The sequence below is a fragment of the Pollicipes pollicipes genome, unplaced genomic scaffold (assembly GCF_011947565.3).
Source record: "Pollicipes pollicipes isolate AB1234 unplaced genomic scaffold, Ppol_2.1 Scaffold_7262;HRSCAF=8765_pilon_pilon_pilon, whole genome shotgun sequence".
Lineage (NCBI taxonomy): Eukaryota > Metazoa > Arthropoda > Thecostraca > Pollicipedomorpha > Pollicipedidae > Pollicipes > Pollicipes pollicipes.
The window spans coordinates 13,168,678-13,190,764 of record NW_023597055.1 but is presented as its reverse complement, the minus strand read 5'-3'; the positions used below and the strand labels follow the sequence as shown (position 1 = coordinate 13,190,764).

General features: G+C 51.7%; 1 protein-coding gene across 2 annotated transcripts in view; it reads left to right on the top strand.

The window, feature by feature from the left end:
- LOC119114077 (pterin-4-alpha-carbinolamine dehydratase 2) overlaps nucleotides 1–16,322 on the top strand; it is a 38,134-nt gene extending 21,812 nt beyond the window's left edge. The window contains exons 3-5 of one of the 2 annotated variants that reach the window (XM_037238298.1): nucleotides 14,877–14,945; nucleotides 15,234–15,418; nucleotides 15,835–16,322. In XM_037238298.1, coding sequence (XP_037094193.1) covers nucleotides 15,262–15,418; nucleotides 15,835–16,088 — 411 coding nt within the window. In that variant the 5' untranslated portion in view covers nucleotides 14,877–14,945; nucleotides 15,234–15,261 and the 3' untranslated portion in view covers nucleotides 16,089–16,322. Of the gene's footprint in view, nucleotides 1–14,044; nucleotides 14,946–15,233; nucleotides 15,419–15,834 lie in introns of those variants that run through there. The other variant, XM_037238299.1, reaches the window with a different exon arrangement.
- The last annotated feature ends 5,765 nt before the right edge of the window (nucleotides 16,323–22,087 follow it).

Here is a 22,087-nt window from a genome sequence, read left to right as displayed (position 1 = left end):
AATGATCCGTGCGGGACTCAGGCTTTATAGCTACAGCACAAGCCATAACACTTGAAACAAAAATTGCGTAGTCAACACTGCCAAATCTGTCACATAGGTAGTGTTATATGAAAAATTTAGTAGCGGACCTGAGACATGTGAACATTGTGCATTACAAGGAGCAGGATCGCATACATTTGCACAAAACAGGAAAAACTAATTTACAGATATTCCAGCATATATTTCTGGTAGGAACAGTTCCTTTGATCACAGGTATATAATCAAGAATGGCAAGGAAGTGAACTGGTAAATAAAACTAAGCTGCTTCATGGCAACGACAGATGTTAAAGTAACATGCGTCAGACCATCCATGCATGACAATAGCTCCAAAAAGTGCAAACAAGGCTACTGCTTCCTATCTTGCAATGTAGATCATAGCTTGCTGTTCTGGCTGACATCATTTAGGATGACATTTAAGATACACCTGAAGCCCGTGACACCTGAATATTTGCTGCCATGCAATGGCTAGCAGGAAATCAGCATTTTCTTGTATTGGCCAATGACACTCACAAATTAATCACACTCTGATCAGATGGGCCACCCAGCATCATGTCATCTACTCTGTGCAGCCCAAGAAACACATTTCCTACTCACACACTAATGCATTTATGAGCTTGCAACAGTGAGCTAAGCTACAGAAATCACTCATGAATGCTACATAGTGGCAAAAACTGGGCATTTATGTGGTCTTTCCCCACCAAATGCAGCATCAGTACCTGAGGGCAGCATCACCATTCCGACTTGGCATGGACTGGCAAGTCAGAACGCAGCTATTTGCTTTTTTGACATACTAGGGTTGAAATACTGCTTTGATATCCCTGCAGTCAACAGCATTGGGCTGATATGGACTAATGGCTAGGTGACACAAACAGCTGTGTTTGCGCAGTCCAAAGATCATAACATGTGAACAGCCTGAGAGCTGTCTCATGATGAAAGCAATCCTGGCTCAAAATTCATAACAAATTGTTCATTACAACAGTTCAGTTACCCACCTCATGGTCTGCAAAGATACCCATCACAAAAAAGCACCAAGGTATCATATTCACCCACCGCTACAAATATAGATAATGATTTGCACCACAGACATGTTCTCCATGCATCATGTGTCATTAGGTTAGGTGTTCTTAATTTATGCCCTTTTGAAACGTGAAATACACAAACCTGGATTTGGCAGAGTACTGATGACAGCTATTTTCATCTTGTGCTCGCATTTGCTTTCTTGATGTTTTGAAACCATCATTGGGCAACTTTGGTCCCATCATCAAAAATAGTTCACATTCCGCACTGCCATGACCTATTGTCTATATTTGTTGATCCTGTGCATCATGCAGGAATTATTGCATTACCTGTCTCATGCACATTTAACTGACAAGCAATGACAGCCTAATTGCATCAAAAGCAAATATTCCAGCCCCTGCTTCCTTGCCAGTTGGTCTACCAGTGTGATGTAACTTCATATTTCCTTAACGAGCCTGTCACCAATATTCAGCACATCCCTCCAGCCAATAGGTGGCCAACCAAATGTTCAAGTCACAGGAGGAATGTCTGCAAAATCAATCCTGGGGCCTTTAAGTATTCACTTCATGAAACTATTGGTATTCTCTGCAAGAATTGTTTAACAGTTGAATTACCTACCTCATGGCTTGCAGACACCCATCACAAAAAGCACCAAGGTAACATATTAAATCACCAGTACAAAAACAGGTATGATATGCGCCACAAACATGTTCTCCATGTGGCATGTGCCATCGTGTTAGGTGTTAGTTTATGCGCCGCTTTCTTCCACATGGAACACAAATTGGATTTAGCAGAGTAATGATGACAAATATTTTCATCCAGTGTTCACATTTGCTTTCTTGATGTTTCGACCCCATCATTGGGCAAGTTCGGTCCTATCATTAAAAAAGCTCACATTCCGAGTTGACTGCAATGATCTATATTTGTTGATCCTTCATATCATGCAGGAATTTTTAAGTTACCTTTCTCATACAAATTAAACTGACAAGTAACCAACATCCTAATTTGAGGAATGTCTGCAAAAACACTCCTGGGGTGTTTCAGTATTAACTTAATGAAAGGAACTTGGCATTCTCCGCAAGAATTTGAGAGCAATCCAAAAATTAAAGGGAGAAGAAGTCAAAGCTATATAAAATGATTTGATGATCAATGTCTTCCCGGTTGTTGTTGGTCCGAAGAGTAGCAGCGTGTTGACCTTTGCCAGCATTTTGTCTTCTATGATCTCTGTCCAGGCGAGGAGTTCTGCGAGGTCTATGTTGTTGGCGGAAGCCATTTGCTGGCGCCAATAGTAGATTTCAGATATCGGTGAATTCTTGTCAAACCCGCCGAATGTCTCGTGAAACGTGGACCAGTATCTGGTTGTGCGCCTCTTCTTCAGTTTTTGGGCCTCTTCAAAATTAATGACCGTCTTGACGCGCTCCTTGAAGTTTGGAGTGAGATTGTAGAGGGCGTCGAACTCTTGCACAGTCAGGCTGTTTATGAACGCTCCGACGGTGACTTCCGTCAATCTAGCAGCAGATTGATATCCAATTCCCAGTTGGATATTGCGGGGCATCTCGATTGCCTCCAAATTTCCGAGTTATACGCTGCGTAACATCGCGATGTGATATTGCGGGAGTCTCGATTGCCTCTAAATTTTGTACGCAAGGCCTTTGGAGTTGAAAGGCGTAGAATGTGGCAGCTTTAGAAAGCTGTCCCAATGGTAGTTAAACGTGCAATATATTAATGCTGCTTAATTACGCGATTCTCCGTAGTTGTCCACGTGCTTGCTGCTTTCCTTTTAAAAATTTGTCAAGGATGAGGAAGTGCAGTACCGTGGGTTGGAAGGTGCAGCTATGGGTTGCAATGAGCAACGGTATTTTGTACATGGAATTTTACTTGGCAATCTGATTTTTGGACACTGTTGTACGGACAGCTGATCCGTCTTCGTGGTTTCGATTGGACTTTGGACAATCGTTCCCGGAAAAATGTCTCGTCAGGAAACATCATCCCACCATTACACAAATGGAAAGCGATCATTCTCGCTGCCGCTGCTTTTGATGCTTGTGACCGTACTAAAGCGTATCCGTGGGTTCGTGAAAAGTCGACTACTTTGGGACTTCAGTCAAGTTTAAGTTGTATTTCCTGCAATTTGTACACATGAAGTGTATTTTACACACACACATTGAAGTGTATTTCACGTTACCAACAACACCCTAGAAAAGTTTGACTTTATTACATTTTCGGCATATGGAAATGAACATACGATACAATGCTTGACTATGAACTGTGCGCATCGGACCTCACAATAAATAAGCTCTAAAACACCACTCTCCGAGCCACCATCACCTGCTTCTCTCGCACTTATGATTCCTGACATTCTTGGGGTCACACACGCCGCTCTCCTGTGAGCATTTGATGCAACGCAGCGCAATGACCCTGCCACACATCTTCGCCGCTAGCCAGCCAGTCATCTCGCGTGACGGCCATCACAGGAGTACGAACACGCGACAGGCAATGCCAGTAAAAACGTCGCTTCACGGAGGAAGAGAATCATCAGCGATACATTGCCGCGGCTCCAGTTCGTTTCCATCCCCTGCCTGATCCACCGCATGAAGCAGTGCGGGATGCGGGCAACAAAATCCATCAGTGACGCGTGGGGACGAGGCTGCTTGCCGTCAGCGCTTGGGTAAGGACGGGGTCGGTGGCAATCAGCGCCCGGCGCGCACGTCGTGTGCCGTCCCATGCTTCGGCATGCAGTCGGCAAAATTCCACCCCAAAGGTAGCGATTTTCGGAATCAGCGTGTTGAGAAGGCCCTGCACACCAAATTTGGGGGCAATCGAGACGCCCCGCAATATCACATCGCGATGTTACGCAGCGTATAACTCGAAAATTACGCAAAATTCCACCCCAAAGGTTGCTATTTTCGGAATCAGCGTGTTGAGAAGGCCCTGCACACCAAATTTGGGGGCAATCGAGACGCCCCGCAATATCACATTGGGATGTTACGCAGCGTGTAACTCGAAAATTACGCAAAATTACCAAAGGTAGTGATTTTCGGAATCGGCGTGTTGAGAAGGCCCTGCACACCAAATTTGGGGGCAATCGAGACGCCCCGCAATATCACATTGGGATGTTACGCAGCGTATAACTCGAAAATGACGCAAAATTCCACCCCAAAGATTGTTATTTTCGGAATCAGCGTGTTGAGAAGGTCCTGCACACCAAATTTGGAGGCAATCGAGATGCCCCGCAATATCCAACTGGCAATTGGATATCAATCTGCTGCTAGATTGACGGACGTCCGACGGTGGGCGTTTGGTACTTGTGCACCAGCTGGCGGTTATAGTCCGCTTCATTCGCATGACGCTTTGTCCCTCGAGCGTCTCGGCGTAGGTTCCTGGAGCTTTCCGCTGTGCTCGCAGACTGGTCCTCGTCATTCGGATTGCAAGTAGCCGCCTCGGTACAGCTGTTTCGGCCCGTCGACGGCATCACGTCCGGACACGCATGCGGGACGGAGATAGATGGGAAGGTTGGACAGTTTGGTAAGGATCTTTTTTAGGAATTTCATTGAGGGATGGGAGTCACCAGAAAGGTTGGCAAGGTGTAGGCCAAAGCGGGTGAGATAAACCAGCCATCTCCAAGTGTTTCTGATAACTTGGTATGTAAGAAGTGCGTTGTCGATGAGGAAGGGGGGGGGGGGGGGGGCAGCCGAGGGCGCGGAGGGCGTTGGAGATGGCACGGCGCTTGTTTGGGCCGGGATTTGGGATGGTGACGTGGGTGTGTCCGTTCGTGTTGTTCGGGTTCTCTTGGGTTGCTGCAGGTCCTGGTTCAAGTACGACTCGATCTCCTCCAGGTTCCGCCGCGTTGCTGGCGTTTGCGGGCTCGTGTCCACTATACGGTCTAGGCGGGTGCTGGACGACGAGTCCATTCCATCTTGCGTTTCCCGCCTTGATTGTCCATTCACCCGGTAAAATGAAGGTGAATGTGCCGACGTGTTGTCCGTCTGACTCGAAAATCTCACTGACGATGTCGCTGACATGGAGGCGGGGCTCGGGCTGTGCGCAGGGGATGGAATCCGATGTGGTGGAAGTGGCAGTTGCAGGCACGGCAGTACGTCGTTGATGTCTTGCGCCTCCACTTCCGATGGTGGTGACGGGGGAGGCTCATCCTCGCTTGGAAGTTCCCTATCAACAGACGACGCACTTGGTCGGAATTCGTCGGCTGATAGTGCTCCTCTCGCAGGAGACCCGTGTGCCACTGGATTCCCGCTATGATCATCTTCTTGAGGGGTAAGTTGGAGATCCACTGACCGAATGTCTTCTGCCACATGAAGTTCGTGACGTTGCGCAACTTCAGCTGCCATATCGTACTCGGCCAGCCAGTGGTCGAGTTCCGCTGAATCTTGTGCACTTGGAGCGTAGGATCGTGCTGGTGTAGGAGGTCCGACTGGCCGGTCGTGGTGGCCGTCCATCGTTCTGCACTTTGGATGACGTCGACGTCGGCAGAAAGCTGGATAATGAAGAAGTAGTCGCGCTGGTGGAGGAGCTGTCCGCCTGTTGGATGAAGTACTTGATCTCCGGGGCGGGGATACGGCAGGTACTGGTTCATCTGTAAAGAGGAGGAGTGAGCGCACAGAGGTAGTTTATAGCAGAAGAGGAGCGAAAACACACAGCGATAGCTCTCCTCATCACACGAAAACTATCCCTGCACCTCTCTCCTCCTCCTCCTTACCTGTTGCGGAGAGATGTATCGCGTGACACACTGGAGCACAAACTGACGCGTTATCCGTAATCCGCTCCTCTTTTATAGTACTGCGCTCGCTCACTCATTGGCCCGCCCAGAAACTTGTTTACCGCGCCAAGTAAAAGGGGCTGGCGTTGTTCATCGCTGTCAGGCGTGTAGGGCTGTGGAGTTCCAGGAGTGAAGTGATGATGAGGGTCCTGCCAGTTGTAGTGGGGCCGAAGAGTAGCAGAGTATTGACCTTGGTCAACATCTTGTCGGCAATCACTTCTGTCCATGCCAGGAGTTCCGCCAGGTCGACGTTGTTCGCTGCCGCCAGGTGCTGGATCCAGTTGTAGGTGGCCGAGATGGGTGAATGGGTGTTGAATTCGCCGAAGGTGTCTTGGAATGTAGACCAGTAGCGGGACGTTCTTCGTTTCTTGAGCTTCTGAGCTTCTTCGAAGTTGATCACTGTCTTTACGCGTTCCTTGAAATTCGGCGTCAGGTTGTAGAGTGTGTCGAACTCCTGGACCGAGAGGCTGTTGATGAATGCTCCCACCGTCGGTGTGTTGTATTTTTGGACCAGCTGACGGATGTAGTCTGCTTCGTTGGCGTGTCTCTTGGTGCCTCTGGCGTCACGTCGTTGGTTTCTGGCGTCCTCGGCGCTGCTTGCTGATTGGTCTTCATCGTTTGGGTTGCAGTAACCCCCACGATACAGCTGTCTTGGTCCGTCTGTGGTGTCCTCCTGTGGGATGCATGGGGGTGTCAGGTAGATGGGTAGGTTTCCGAGTTTGAGAAGGATCTCTTTGAGGAACTTCATTGCGGGATGGGTGTCACCAGATAGGTTGGCACGGTGTAGGCCATAGCGGGTGAGATATACCAACCAGCGCCAAGTGTTGCGGATAATCTGGTAAGTGAGGAGTGCGTGGTCGAGGAGGTCGGAGGGGCACCCGAGGACACGGAGGGCGTGGGTGATGGCTCTGTGTCGGTTCTGTCCAGGGTTGGGGAGGGTGATGTGGGTGTGTCCGTTGTCGGCCGAGTCCGTGGTCTCTTCGCCTGTCGTAGATCGTGCTCCAGCTGGGTCGTGATGTCTTGAAGTTGACGCCTGCTGCCCGGCGTCTCCGGTGGGTTGTCCAGAATCTGGTCGAGACGGGTGCTGGACGACGAGCCCGTTCCACCTTGTGTTGCCGGTCTTGACCGTCCACTGACCTGGGAGAATGAAGGTGACGAAGGAACCGGTGTATTGTCCTGGCTCGTAGATCTGGTCAACGATGTCTGTGGCGTGCGGTCTGGGCTCCTGCTGGCCGCAGGGGATGGAGTCCGTGGTGGTGGGAGGGCGAGCTGGATGCAGGGGAACACGTCGGCCGTGTCTTGAACCTCCGCTGCCGATGGTTGGTGACGGGGGATCGTCATCCGAGACTTGAAATTCCCTATCAGGAGTCGGCGGACCTGGTCGCTGTTCGTCGGCTGGTAGTGCTCCTCCCGGAGGAGTCCTGTGTGCCATTGAATGCCGGCTATGACCATCTTCTTCAGGGGTAGGCTGCAGATCCACTCCATGAAGGTCTTCCTCCACGTGAAGTTCGTCACGTTCCTGAGCTTGAGCTGCCATATCGTATTCGGCGAGCCACTGCTCGTATTCCTCCGTATCTTGCCCACTTGGAGGATTGGATCGCGGGGGTGTAGGATGTCCTGTTGGCCTCTGGTTGTTGCCGTCCATTCTTCTGCGCTTTGAAGTATGTCAGTATCCGCGGGTACTTGTATCACGAAGAAGTAGTCCCGTTGATGAAGTGGCTGACCGCCGGTGGGATGGGTGATGTGGTCGCCTGGCCGTGGATAGGCCGTATACTGGTTCATCTGTAAAGAGGAAGAGGAGTGAGGGCCAGAAAATAATTTATAGCAGACGAGGAGTAAATATGCAGAGCACGATTGGTCCTCCTCACACAAAAACTATGTCTGGAACTCACTCTTCACCCTCCTTACCTGGTGTGGAGCGATGTTGCGCGTGGCACTCGGGAGCACAAACTGACGCGTTATCCGCCGTATTACTCCTCTTTTATAGTACTGTCTAAGATCTGATTGGCTAAACCGCTCACTCCTTGCCTCCCCATTGGCCTAGATTTTTGTTTACCCCTGCTAGCATGTACAGGCTTTTACGTGAGCATTTCTGTGCCGCTAGCCACTTAAGGCCCTCAATAATTAGAGTAATTTTAGGAGCATGGTGTCAACTTCACCTTCTTTCCCTTCTCCTTCACCATCTTGGACTTGGATCGTCTTGAGCAATAGCTAAAAACCCGTGGAAAGGCGGCAACACCAAACAAAGCTGAAATGGCCGTGAACAGAACTGCGTGCGCCAGGCATTTTTTTTCTCTCGTGTCGTTTAGACAGCTGACGACTGATAATTCGAACGAAATCCCTTCCTAAACAGATGATCCTCTCACGGGAAGGGATTTCCTCCAGCGCACGACTCGAATCAGCGGAACGGCGCGTGAGTGTATACATGGGCCAGATAGTTCGGATCGAGGACGAGTCCCGGCTCAATTCGAATCACAGCTGCCCATGTAAACAGGGTAAGTGGCAGCGACGGCAGCGGGAGGAAACCGGGGGGCACACGGGGAACACCGCGGGCACACTCCGGCGAGGCCTCCTCTCCACTGCCAACACCGGCCGCCGGCTGCAGGGCGCCTCACTCTTCGTCGGCGCGGGGACGCGTACGGGCGACCCCGCGCACACACGTGCGCGCATGGGCGGCAGCGGCGCAGGCGACGGCACGGGCGGCCACTGCGAGAACACTGTCGCTGGGGACGGTGCCTGCCGGCGGCGGCGTCGCCCAGGGTGGGGAGCCGCCGGGGGACGCCAGCGGGAGCGACAGCGACACCGGGCTTGGCGCCGGGGACGCCGGCGGACTCCGTGTGCGCTGCCGCCTGACCGGTGAGCAGTCCCACCACACGGGGCACACCACCTCGGGGGACGGGGCGTGGCGCGACGGCGACATGCGCGGCGGCGTGGGAAGGGCCGGCCGGCTCGGGCCTACCGCCCCGGCGCGCGCGCACTGGGGCACTCGCCGGCGACGAAGTAGATGTGGCGTCCGCTGCCGTCGTCGGCGAGGCCCTCCGCGGCGGGCGGCTTCCCAGGTTGAGGCCGGCCCGTTGCAGGGCGTTGCCCAGTCGGGCCAGCGGCGATGGTCGACGAGGCGTCCCCTCTGGAGGCGGCTCCGGCGTCGCTGACGGCGGCCGCCGGCCTGTGAGGAGGCCGGCGACTCGCTCGAGCCGCTCGCCGAGCCAGGACCGCGGTGAGTCCGTGGGCGAGCCGGCGGCAGCCGGTGGCCGCTGCGGCAACGCCTCCGGTGGGGTCCCGGCTTGCGGCACCCCGATGTCGACGGTCCGGGCCAGCTCGGTGTCGGGCCGACGCGGGCAGCGGGCTCAGTGGTTTAGCAGCCCGCGCCGCGTCGTGAAGGTGGCCCGGCACCACGGACAGCCGTGCGGCAGTTCGCCGCCGGCCGCCCGCCGGGCCCGGACCGGCACCGTGCAGCGATGCCGGGAAGGCCGCGCGGTGAGTTGTTGCCGGCACCCGGCGCAGACCCACGGCGTGTTGATGACAGAGATGCCGTGGCCCGCGCGCAGGTGTCGGCGGAGGCTGGCGCGCTGCGTCGCCATGGAGGAGGCGGCATACGACGCCCGGCATCTCTCCACGGGGCAGGCGATGACGGCCGGAGGCGGGTACGGAAGGGAAAGAACCCGACCGGTCAGCTCCGGCTAACCCCCCAGGACGGGCGACGCCATCTTGCGGAGGGGACGAGGCGCCGCGTAGCGGGCCGCCGGCGAAGCACGGGAAACGCGGGAAGTCTTCGCGCCAAAACTACGGCAACCGCCAACTCTTACTTAGGGCAGGAACATGGGGCTCCCGACATAAGCAGGGAAAGGGTGGAAGGCCGGAAGTCGGCGTGTGTAATTACGTCGCGTTCCGTGCTTATCGGCGGCTTGTCCGAGGAAGATGATTGATCAGTTGCGAAGCTGTCTTGCGATAGCTTCCATCCAGTACAGGTACTGAAAGGCCAAATAATCTTCTCTTTTCCCGTGATCCCGGAACTCGTATGGATCGCGCGGGCCGGAACCTGAACTTCGATAGCCGTATCTTGTAAAACGAGAAGACGGTTCGGCGTTGAGAATCCGCTTGTTCTTGATCCGGGTCACGGCACCAATGTAGCCCTTCGCCCTCGTGATTGGTGCCCTTCTTCTCACTATTGTCCATTCAAGAATGGACGTCAAAAGGTTGTCTATATTCGGCCACATTACGCTGGCGTTGTGATGTGATGCAGCGTCGCGACCCTCTTCATGGTCGGACCACGTCTGAATCTCGTCTCTTGCTAGCCTGAGCCTCCTATCTCTCTGTTCGTCTGACGCTACGCACTATGCGTCAGTTTATCTACCGCTGGGTCGCCGGGCGTTGGCGGGTGACCTCCAGACACAGGTTAGGGGCGCTCTAGAACAGTCTACGGTCCGCGATTCTAAGTGCGCGCGTGATTGCCTAACGATGCAGCAGAAACGCCGTATGCCAGAGTGGATTACACAGATCAACTAAGGATACTAACATCCGGCTAATAATCAACATAGAAAAGAGGCGTGACGAAGTGAACAAGTTATTGCAGCGCACAAACATTCCAGCACGCTCTTCGTTAGCGTTCCTCCTGACGTGAAACTTGAAACTTGACAGTGCGCCCAATGTGGTTAGCGTGGATATGCCCAACCGTGTAAAATTGTATGCTTATCTGTTGGGTCGTCATGTCATTCCTGATGGGAATGTAGCATGACCTCACAGCATGACATGCAGATGCCCGACAGGATGTTTCATAGCAAGCTAACAATTAAATGCGCTGTCTCATTTTTTTTTTACAAATCAGTGGATGAGAAATTTGGACAGTGGGCAAAAAGGACATCAATTTTTTGGCATGAGTTACTGACCATACAATGAGGCATATTGTTTGGGAAAATGCTTCGTGGTGCAGCGTGTTTCTCGGGAAGACTTCCGGTGTTGCATTGTTCCTGGGGAAAACTTGCGGCGTTGCAGTGTGTTCTTAGGAAAGACTTGCGGTGGTGCACCATGTTCCTCGGGAAAACCTTCAGCGTTGCAATGTGTTCCTCGGTAAAACGTGCGGTGTTGCAGTTTGTTCCTCGGAAAAAACTTTCGTTGTTGCAGTGTGTTCCTCGGGAAAACTTTCAGTGTTACATTGCGCTCCTCCAGAAAACTTCCGGGGTTGCAGTTTTTTCCTCGGAAAAGAACTTTTGGTAGTGCAGTGTGCTCCTCAGAAAAACTTCCGGTGCTGCAGTGTGTTCCTGCGGAAAACTTGCGGTGTTGCATTGTGTTCCTAGGAAAACTTGCGGTGTTGCAGCATGTTCCTTGGGAAAAGATTCGGCGTCGCAGTGTGTTCCTCGGAAAAACGTTCGGTGTTGCAGTTTGTTCCTCTGAAAAACTTTCGTTGTTGCAGTGTGTTCCATGGAACACTTTCGGTGTTGCAGTGTGCTCCTCCGGAAAACTTTCGGTGTTGCAATTTTTTCTTCGGAAAACAACTTTCGGTGTTGCAGTGTGTTTGTCAGAAAAAAACTTGTGTTGCAGTGTGTTCCTGGGGAAATCTTTCGGTGTTGCAGTGTGTTCTTTGGACAAACTTTTGGTGTTGCAATTTGTGCCTCGGAAAAAACGTTCGGTGTTGCAGCGTGTTCCTCGGGAAAACTTCCTATGTTGCAGTGTGTTCATCCGGAGAACTTTCGGTGTTGCAGTTTTTTTCTCGGAACAACTTGATATTGCAGGCTGTTCCGCGGAAAAAACGTGCGGTGTTACAGTGTATTCCCGGTAAAACTCTCAGGGTGATAGTGCATTCGTGGTTTTCCACGATTTTTTCCTACGAAAAAATTCCAGTACGAATTCATTGAATGCAGGGGTCATTTAAGGGGAGGGGCGTGGGCGAGGCCGTCTTGCTGACCATGCAGAGGGGCTGAGCGCGTGTTTAAGGTCCCGGTGCGGGTCCGTCTGCCGGGAACCAGGGAGAGGGAGGGCTGCCCCGGTGATCCGCGGGGTTGTGCTCCCCGCTCGGGTGACGGGGAGGCCGTCCGGCTGGGCCCTGAAGGGTCTGTTCCTACGCTGGACCGGGGGAGCCAGATGTCGACGACCCCGGCTCCGACGCGGCTCCGGGTCGCGCGCGGCGAGAGCCGCTGGTCGGCCATGGTCCCTGGAGAGGCGTCAGTTGGGCTTGAAGGTCGAAGGGCCTGGCCTGAGGGGCCGGGGGCCTGGCCTCGGGGCCGGGGACCTGGTCCCGGGGCCGGGGACCGAACCTCAGGGGCCGGGAACCAGGCTTGACGGGCCGGGGTGCGGGCCATGGGGTCCTTGGGCCACACTGGGGCGCCCGTTGGAGCCGCATGATGCCTTCCGTGCGCTGGGTAGCCGTCGGGATTGACTGAACCCCCGCTCTCCTCGCCGCCCCGGAAAGGGGCGCGGGTCGGGCATACGCCTCCTCCGGCGTGGGCCAGGCCCCACTCGCGGGGAGCACTCCGTCTTTGCCTTTCCATTAGCTTGGCCCTCAGCTCAAGCCACGCCGGTCACGCGCGTCGGTCCCACGCCCGGTGGGGACCGCTGCGTGTGGCGCAGCCCGGCTCCCGGGCCTCGCATTCTCTCGCCAAGTGTCGACCTGCACATACCCCGCACTTCGGGTGGCGGGGTATGTGCCCTACCCCCACCCCATACCCCTCGGGCGGCGGGCGCGGCAGGTGCGCGCGCTGTGGCCGAAGGCCTGGCAGTGCGCGCAATTCTTCGGGGTGGGCACCCAAGGGCGCAGGGGCATTCGCATATGCCCGCACAGCAGGTAGTACGGCAGGACCGTGCCCCGAAAACGCACTCGTAGCATGGGGTTAGACCCGAGTTCCGGGCGGCGCAACGGCAGGCGCGAAACCTCCGTTGCGCCTTTCGCTGAACACTCGCCGAGGATGTGCTCTTCGGACATTTCGGCGAGAGCCGGGGTGTTCTCGACCGCCTGAACAGTGTTTAGGCGGTCGGTCATCAAATTCGGCGGCGTTGTCCGATCACAGGAGACGGCGCTGGTGGTCCGAAGAGGTCTTTTCCACCGTTGCTGGTACGCTTGCTGGTGACGTGATAACCAAGCAATGCGGGCGTGTCATGGGCTTAACAACATGGGATCGGAGCGGAACGCTTTTCAAACTTGTTGTCTTCAACTTTTCATGGTTGCGGTGCCGGGACGCGAGGTGGTGGCTGTGGTGGCCATGGCTACAACATATCCATGTCAGTCTTGTCATGCTATGTCATGCCATGTCATGTCATGTCATGTCATGTCTTGTCAGTATTGTCGTAGAGCCCGTGACGATGAGCAACAGCAGCAGCAACATCAACACTGGGGCCCTACGCTACAATGGCACACCACCGACAAAAACATGCAGCAACAAGCCACATTGACACTGCTCGGCAACGACAGCGCGCTGGTCGCCTTTTCAGCATTTTCCTGAGCTGGCTTGGCATGGCCAACCGGTGCTCCACCACCGACCTCAGCGGGAGCTCGCAAAAGAGGATTACGTAATTTAGCCCTACGCTTTTCCAGGTCTTCGTTTGCAATGATATTACGGCATGACTCTTCTGCACTGCAAATGTTGGGGGACGACTCATCGTGGAGTGGGTTCGCCTGGGGCGCCGTTTTGACCGAGATGATGGTGCCACGCCGTCGCCGGCCGGTGGTGTTCAGAGTCAAATTATATTCACGGTCACCTGCGAAGGAAAGCCAGCACGCTCGCATTCCGCGTGTCCGTAGTCATCTCCCTGTGCGCTTCGGTCGCTCGCTTGTACGGAGAACACCGGGTAATTTCCGGTGTTTTCCGCGGCCGAATTGGCGGGTAGGACTCCCTGACTAAATCGTATGACTGTACTTGGCTGTACACACATGTCACGTGGATCTACATGGCTGTACATCCACTGCCATCTGCAACACTGGGAGCTGCCTACTCACTGCGCGGTTGCTGGCGCTAGCGCTGAGACGCCGCCCCTGAGGCCTTTTCCCGGGGAGGCCCCCGCGAAGTGACCAGGCTTGCTACACGACCAGCTGCGACGCTCACGCTGACGCCGGGGCGCGTGCTAGATAGCCGCGAGCGTTCTGGCAGCGAGCCAAGACTCCGCTACGCTCGCGGTGGTCACTTCCGTTGCGCGCGAGCCGCTTAACAATTATTGATGCATGTTTTTTTCCAAGCAGGGGGACGCCCGTTATACCCTCCTCCCCCCCCCCCCCTTTGGAGCCGCCCATCCTCCACCTCCGATGAGTCACTCCATGCTACAGACAAAGCAATGCATATATAGAAGACGGATGTGGCTTTGACAACGCATCATTTACCACGAAAGAAAAGCATATTTACCCATGTTTTGAAGGTCACTTCTTAGTACCGCTACTTCATCCACTTACACCTGATTTGTTTGGAGCCATTGTTCACTTAATGACCTGATAATTTTTTTCAAAAACTAATGTTTGTCTGCATCGCAACTTTATTTCAGAACGCTTCTTCCAATGTTTACCAATCTTACCTAGTGAAGTGGGTTGTGGCACGATAATTTCTCATTCTTACCTTTCCACGAGCGCCGTCTTTCTTCCAACGTTCCTGCCATTCCTTAAGCGTAATTCTTTTTTTAGTTTACCAGCACATCAATTTTCTTAATCTTCTTTCATCTCAATGCGGATTTGAGGACATTTAGCAACTTGATAACACAAAACGCGGCTGGAATAATCAGTCCCAGACCCGCGAATCAGCGGCTGACGTCTGCTTTCCACGTTGGAATAGCCCAACTGACGCCGGCCGGCCAGAGGCCTTGGCACGCAGAGACATCTATCGGGAGTAAATTCCCTGGATTGCCCCATTTACGTGGCCGAGCTACAGCATGTCCCAAGTCTGTGCCTGTTCTCCAATTGCGAATGTGGTGATGTTCCCTGAATAAAGCGTAATTTCTACGACAGGAGGCTGTCACAACGCTCCTGACCAAACACTACATACACTGATCAATGACTAAGATGCACTTCGCAGCGCTGTCGGGTGGACCGTGTTGTTTTACCCGTTGTTCACATGCCATCGGCGAGTTTCAGACGCGGTTTTCCTGGCTGATCTGCGACGTGGCCGGGTCGGAAGTCGAGCCAGCGAGACCGGCAGCGAAGGTGGCGAATGCCATAACCTGGCCTGAATTCTGAACAAGCATGCATGCTTCCCTTGCCTCTCAGAATGGTGGTGCCATTGGTCGGATATGAATGGAAACATGTTAAAGTGGCACGATATATCTGGTGCAATTACGGCCTTCAATCGCTGTTGTGTTGCGCGTCAGTTCGCCGCGGTTTGACTTGTTTGACGGCGGACCTGTCAACCGGTTAATGCCCTGCGTAAACGGAGCTTGTGCTCGTGTCTGGCCGTGCCCAGGACCTGACCTGACCTGACCGGACCGGTTCCAGATCGGCCGTCGCCTGCCGCTGGGTGACCATGCTGTGTGCGGCCGGTGTGTCTGTGCGGGCCGGCGTGCCGTGCGTGGTCGGCCGGCGTCTGCTCGGCCTGGCGGCGCCGCTGTGCGGCCGGCCGACCGGCAGGCGGGCGCTGCTCACTGAGGAGGAGAGGCGGGACGCCCTGGCGCCGCTGCTCGGTACGTGCCGGGCAGGAGGAGTGGCGCGGCCGAATACACCGCTGGCCGCACATGGCACCTGCCCATTTAGGATGCATTTGAAATGTTGTTTTTTGCGTGGTCCGTTTGCTGTACATGTCACCATCACATCTGTTGTCCTTTGTTGTTTATTGTCAGCAGAGACACCATCCCAGCCCGTTGTGCGTATTCTGCAAACGGTACGCAAGTGTACGGTACGCAAGTACGCGGTCGCGTAATCCCTGCGACCTTTCGCACCAGCGTGCCGTGGCATTTCTTCCCTTGCCTCCCGCCCCCCCCCCCCCCCCCCCGCCGCCGCATGCCATTATAGTGCTTGGTTTCCCTCCTCATGGAACATTCTGCCACCTCGACGTCGTCCATTGGTCGTTCCCGTGGGTCACCTCGTCACCTGCCGGCAGGCACGGGCTGGACGCTGTCGGCCCAGCAGGACGCCATCCAGAAGACGTTCCGCTTCGCCAATTTCCGCCAGGCGTGGGCGTTCATGTCGCGCGTGGCGGAGGAGGCGGAGCGCCACAACCACCACCCGGATTGGAGCAACTGCTACGGCCGCGTCGACGTCACGCTGACGTCACATGACGTGCGCGGCATCAGCCGTCGCGACGTCCAGCTGGCGACATTCGCCGACACGGCTGCCGCGGTGACGTCAGAGTGACGTCATGGGACGAGTTTCGTGGAGTTGGTTGCTGGTGCGACGTCTGGCGCGAGTGACTTCAGGCGGTAATGTTCGCCGGTGTGACGTCATATGACGGCGTTCGTCTACGCCGTCACCGAGGTGACGTCTTATAGTGAGCTTCGCTGCTGCGGCCGGTGCTGTGATTTTGGAATTACGCTGCGTTTATTCTCCACGGGAATAAAATGTTTCTCGCAATCACGGTCTTTGAGGAGAAAAGCATGCGATCAGACGCATTTAACATGGGTCTTGGTTTGGAGAGCGAATGTATGGTGCTGTCCAATAGCGAATCAGCTGTTTCCAAAAGCTGTTGGAAAACTAATGGTCCTTGTGGACGCAACCAGTGTAAATCGCTGGCCCCTGCATCGCCATCGCTTGGAAGTGGGCCCTCAGGCCCATACCGACACGAAGCCAACTGTGCGCTTTTGGTGGTGCCTGACCGGTATGTAGACGGGGCCCGATGGGCGCAAAGGGCGCTCTGGCTGGTGTGTTGGGTTCCTAGTCACGTTGGAATCGCGGGCAACGAGGTGGCTGACGCGGCTGCCAGACGAGCAGCGCTGGCTCTATGTGTTTGCACCCTTTCTATTCTTGCCAGAGACTTTTATCCCGCAATAAAAACCTTCCTGCATAACAAGTGGCAGCGTTGTTGGGATCAGTTGGAAGGTAATAAGCTTAAAGAGATCAAACCTAAGCTGGGTCAGTGGTGATTCTGTGCAGACTACGTATCGGACACACATACGCAACCCACGGCTATCTGTTGGAGGGAGCTGATAAATCTATCTGCCATCGATGCAGCGCTGTCCTCACCGTTCTTCATGTCCTTGTGTCTTGTCCGCGCCTCGTGGAAGAACGCCAACGTTGCTTTGGACAGCATGACTCGCCCCTTACCCTCAGTGATATGATAGGAGACAACTCACAATTTCTTGGAGCTCAACAGATCTTTCTATTTCTCAAACACACCAACTTTAGAACCGTTTATGCTGCTTATTAGATAGGTAAAATAGGACCCGTTATGGGCGCCAAATGACCACCGCAGTCGGCGCGCCCCTAAACTCCAATAAACAACAAGAACAAAAAGCGCTTTTGCTGGGATTGGAGTGCTCGACCCTGCGCCAGAGCCCCTGAGTGCGACCTCCGGCCTACATACCAGACCCGTCAGGCCCTCAAAACGGGATGTTAGGGGGGGGGGACATGTGCCCCTGTGCATCCATGCATTCGCCGCTGGGATCGAGAGCCCCTTGTGCCCTCTCCCCTTTGTTTTGTCCTGCCCATCTGTTCTCGTACCTATGCCAAGGTGCAAGAGATCATTTCCCAATTTTGTTCATTGTGGATGAATGTCGTGTCTAAATATGACATTTCCACTGATGGGTATATTATTATTAGCGATGGTATGATTGTCAGATGATGACAGAGCACTTATACGCCGGGCAATGCCACGTTTAAAAATTGGTGTCGGTGATCGGTAATGACTGATGACGAGACATGAAAATTTTCCAGCTGTGCTGTTACCAGAGATTAGTAGCTGCAAAGTTCAAACTGCATCTCCTTACTATGCTTGTCAGTCAACGTAAATCACATTATCTAACGTTCGACATAACTGTTTGGCAAAACAAGATGTGAAATGTTGGATGTCACCCCAGGCGCAACTGATTTAGTGTAAAACATGCCGTGAACTAGTAGTCAAGTGACCTAGGCGGCATTTCTACCAGTTCTAGCTTTGATTTATAGCAGAATTTGAGGATAATTGACGGTCTGGGATAGGCATACCGAGAACTTGCCGTCGTAAAGGTGAACAGCAGGCAGAAATTTTGCACCGCATTTAAATAACTGGTACTACTAATATACTCTTAGGTCATGGGTTTTTAGAGCATGAAAACAGTCATTTTGCTTCGGGATATGTAAAGGAAAAGGTGAATTGCACAGATTCGAAAAATATTTCATGTTTGTCTTGCAACACTCCTCAAAGCTATCGCCGAAAGTTATCGCGCTGTTTGATCACATCCTCATGATCATCGCAAACGAGGTCGAACTAAAGCGCGATGCAGTCAAATACAAAACCAGCGTGATGGTGTGCGGTGAGACTAATGACATTTCCTCGGAAAGCACCAAATTTAGTTTAACTCGCATTCAAAATAATGTTCAAGTAAACTTTCGAACTAATCAGTCAATATTTCCCATGCAAACTGAGTGTTTTTTAATAATGCGCATCTCATCGAGGCCTTTACGATCCGTTCATCATGGCCACATGATTTGTAATTTAGCTTTGGCGTACACACCAAATCAAGCATTTTGTCTCATCCGCGCCGTCATATGGATCACGATTTGTAACGTCCGTTGATGGATAAGACATCGTCCGGCCCGCATGGGAAGGGATTTGGAAATCAGTGAGGATTTCGTCAATGCTGGTGAGTCTTACTAAACACAAAATACGCATTGAGAAGCCTCAGGTGCTGGTCGATTTTTTGGGTTGCATGTCCGGTCGAGATGTTCTTTTTGTAGACCATCGTGGCTAAGGCAACTTGTCATGTCTTTCCAAGGAAATGTAGAAGACGAGCAAACGGCCGGGACTAAATTGATATTCATAAGGTAGGGCATATGAACACAGTTCTTTGATGAAATAGAGACAAGCAGATGGCCGGGACTAAGATGATATTCATAATGTAGGGCATATGAACATAGTTCCTTGATGAAATGTATCCCATGAAACCAGGACCAAGATGTGTGCATGCCAGAATGGCATTGGCCTTGTGATTTCATTTACACTAGAAATGCCTTGGTGAGAGCCTTTTTAGGGAAGAGTGCTTGAGCAAGCAGATCTTAAAGTGAGTCAACCTTGTGCACCATAAGGGGGTGGATGGGCTGGTGGATCAGAAGGCAGGTGCTTTAACTAACTGAGCCGTTGGGACAGTCCAGTTTTGCGCGACGTTGGCACTGATTCTAGTGCATAGGTTGCCAATGTTCCAATAGATTATGGTGTAACAAAGGCAGTATCAGGTAGAAGTACTCAAAACACATTTTTCCATGCATGGTTTGTAAGTTTTGTACAACCTGGCATAGTCTGTGTTTGCTGTACACAAGCATGAGGTGCAGTGCAGAGATGTTGTGCAAGTGTCTAGCACAGTGGATGGATTTTTATAGTCTGACCCTGCTGCTCCATGCCTGATGTCATTCTTACATGATGAATGTCTGTGTTGAAATAGCAGAAACAGTCAGTGAGACATAAAACTCATTATAATTATTATATGATGCGAGTGATGTATTTGACAAAGTCTGGGCATTGCCATGGTAAGGCAGGCTAGCTCCCACATTTTTCCATTTCTTGTTTACATCTCAACAATGCCACTGTATGGACACAACTTTAAATGAAGCTGGTTTGAGTTGAAATATCTCTGGTTTTGAGAATGCAAGCAAGCTCAAATGCAGAAAAATGCTGTGACATATTGTTATTCATTTTGTTCCATTATTTTTTGCCAGTCATGGTATTTATATTTTGTCATTGTCAATGAATCATCACAGCTAGCTTTTCTATTTATTGAGCTTACTATGGCTTTGTGGGGTTTAAGCATGGCTCCTATCCAGAAAACATATTGTTTGCTGCAACAACCAGCTTAGGTAATGCTGGAGCTAATTCTTAAGTGCAGGATGACATTTTTGCCAGCAATTATTGCATCACTTATGAACCACAATAGATTACTTGTAGGCACATGTAAATGTTTGCCTCGCCACCTGCAGCCAACTACTATTTTCAGATTTGCAATTGAAACTGGACAAAGTTTCATCTCAGGTGGACAGGTTGCTAAATTTTCCAAGAAACCTCATTGGCAGATAAGGCTTGACAAACCAGTGTTGAAAAATCTAAAAATTTTCCTGGTAGTGGAGTACAAATTTTCTATAGTGGAATACAAAATTTTCCAAGTGCCGCAGATCATTGCAGTTTTATTTATGTTATCTTTGAGAGATAACAGTACAATAGGTGGTTCTCAACAAAAACCCCACTTTTCATGTACAGGAATTCATGTAAAAACACTTTAAATGAGAGGAAGCATCAGTATAAAACATGGCACACTGAAACAACACAGTCTCTTACTCTGTACTATGCAACTTATGTGCATATACATGGGTTTGCAATTTATGAAAGGCTCTGCATACACCCTCCAAAATGGAGAGTAATTACCCATCGGGCTTATACACTCCAAAATGGAGGGTGGCCGCACACCGGGCTTATACACCCTCCAAAATGGAGGATGGGTATGGTGCGCACAGCCAGAGAAAAATGGTACACAAAAAATGCAAATTAACATGCCACAGACGACCACGTACTCATGCTCCACCACGATCACGCTACTTACACTCCACCATGGTCACGGTGCTCACGCTCCATCAGCTAACTGGTTTTAAAAAACAGCTAAGCATTTATGCCCTCCTCGTTCCAACTCTCAGTCAACACACAAGGCTCTGCACGTTCCACCTGAACAATAGAGACAGGCAGCACTCTTCACCGATCACCGAGCCAGCGTGAGTACCATGCCTGACAGACCCGTGCAGGCCGGCCAAAAGGGATCGCAGCTGTCACTCTGCTGACTCCGGGGGATAATGCAATATATTAACGGATTTTGATGCGCTTTTACCGATGCATTGCAAGATATGTTAATTCAGGTTGCAATTTAATAATGTTTTTGTTTTAATAAACCCTCCTCCGTAATTTGCCGGACCAAAGTTACGGGTTCATCTTACTCTGGTGTCCTTGTGTTTTTGCCGGAGTGAGATGGCTGTCTCCGAGCAGTTTTTTTGGCTATTTATAGCAACACTTTTCAACTTAAAAAGGTATTTTTGTAAAGCTTGAATTACCAGCTTCAATTTCACACCCTTAACTGACAAAGTTAACTTGGTTCAAATCCACAGCTGCCGTAACATTTTTGTGCTCCGGATACCAGGAGGTGGCCAAAAATCCAACCACTTGGCGGTTCTGGATGAGTACAAATAAGTCCTTCATAATCGTGATGTCCATCTCTATACAGCTTCCCTCCAAATGTTTACAAATCTGTTCAAGGCATGAGCACGAGCAGAATATGTTCTCGACAAATCAGTGACGAGGAGGCAAACCATTAAAACCAACTGGAGGGTTTTGCTATGTTCAACCTCCAACCTGAGCTGGGAGGCGGGCGCAAGCCGCTGATAGTCGAGACGCTTCCGACGCTGAATTGCGAGTGATTCTCTTATTTGCATTGCTATGACACAGTGGTGTTGCTTGAGTAGGCAGCTGTCTGCGGTAGGTGATTGGCATTGTGGTTTTCTATGACTGTTTGTTGCATCCTTGGCAAGTAATGTGATTCGTTGTTAGTGGTGGGTTAAGTCATCTTCAAGTTGGTCTGTGTAGAGGCATAGGAAACGAGAGCTTTGCTAATGTACAGACCGGTTGCGATTCGGGTACTCGTTTCTCATTGCCCGGTATAGTTTCAAAGGTGACTCATTCAACATTCACACATTTATTTTTCATATTTCCATACATGGTTATCAAATACCTAGGTGGCAACACAGGCTGCTTGCTATTGGGCACCTTAGTCTGGTGGGTGCAGATTTGTGCCCTTGCAGATATCAGTACATGGCTCCTGATGGAAGCAGCAAGTATCAAGCCGTTGCACCTTCTGGTTTTATTTTGTCCTGACACAAAGAGGTAAAATGAATTTTTCCACAAGCGTTTTTGTTGCATCATGGAGTACAAAACATTTCATTTACCTAGTGACAATCCTGAAGTACAAAAGCTCCTGGTATACATTAATACCAGAAAACATCAAGTTTTCCGACACTGTGACAAACTCATTTCTAAACTGTGACCTGAAGGACTAAGTAGGCAAATTGACTAAATGACCAGCTATGCTCATCTATAGTCACCCATATAAAGAGCAGTCATACAAATGTGTTTAATAACCCTTGTGACTGACTCAAATCATTGCAGCATGATGCCTCAGTGGCAGACCCAA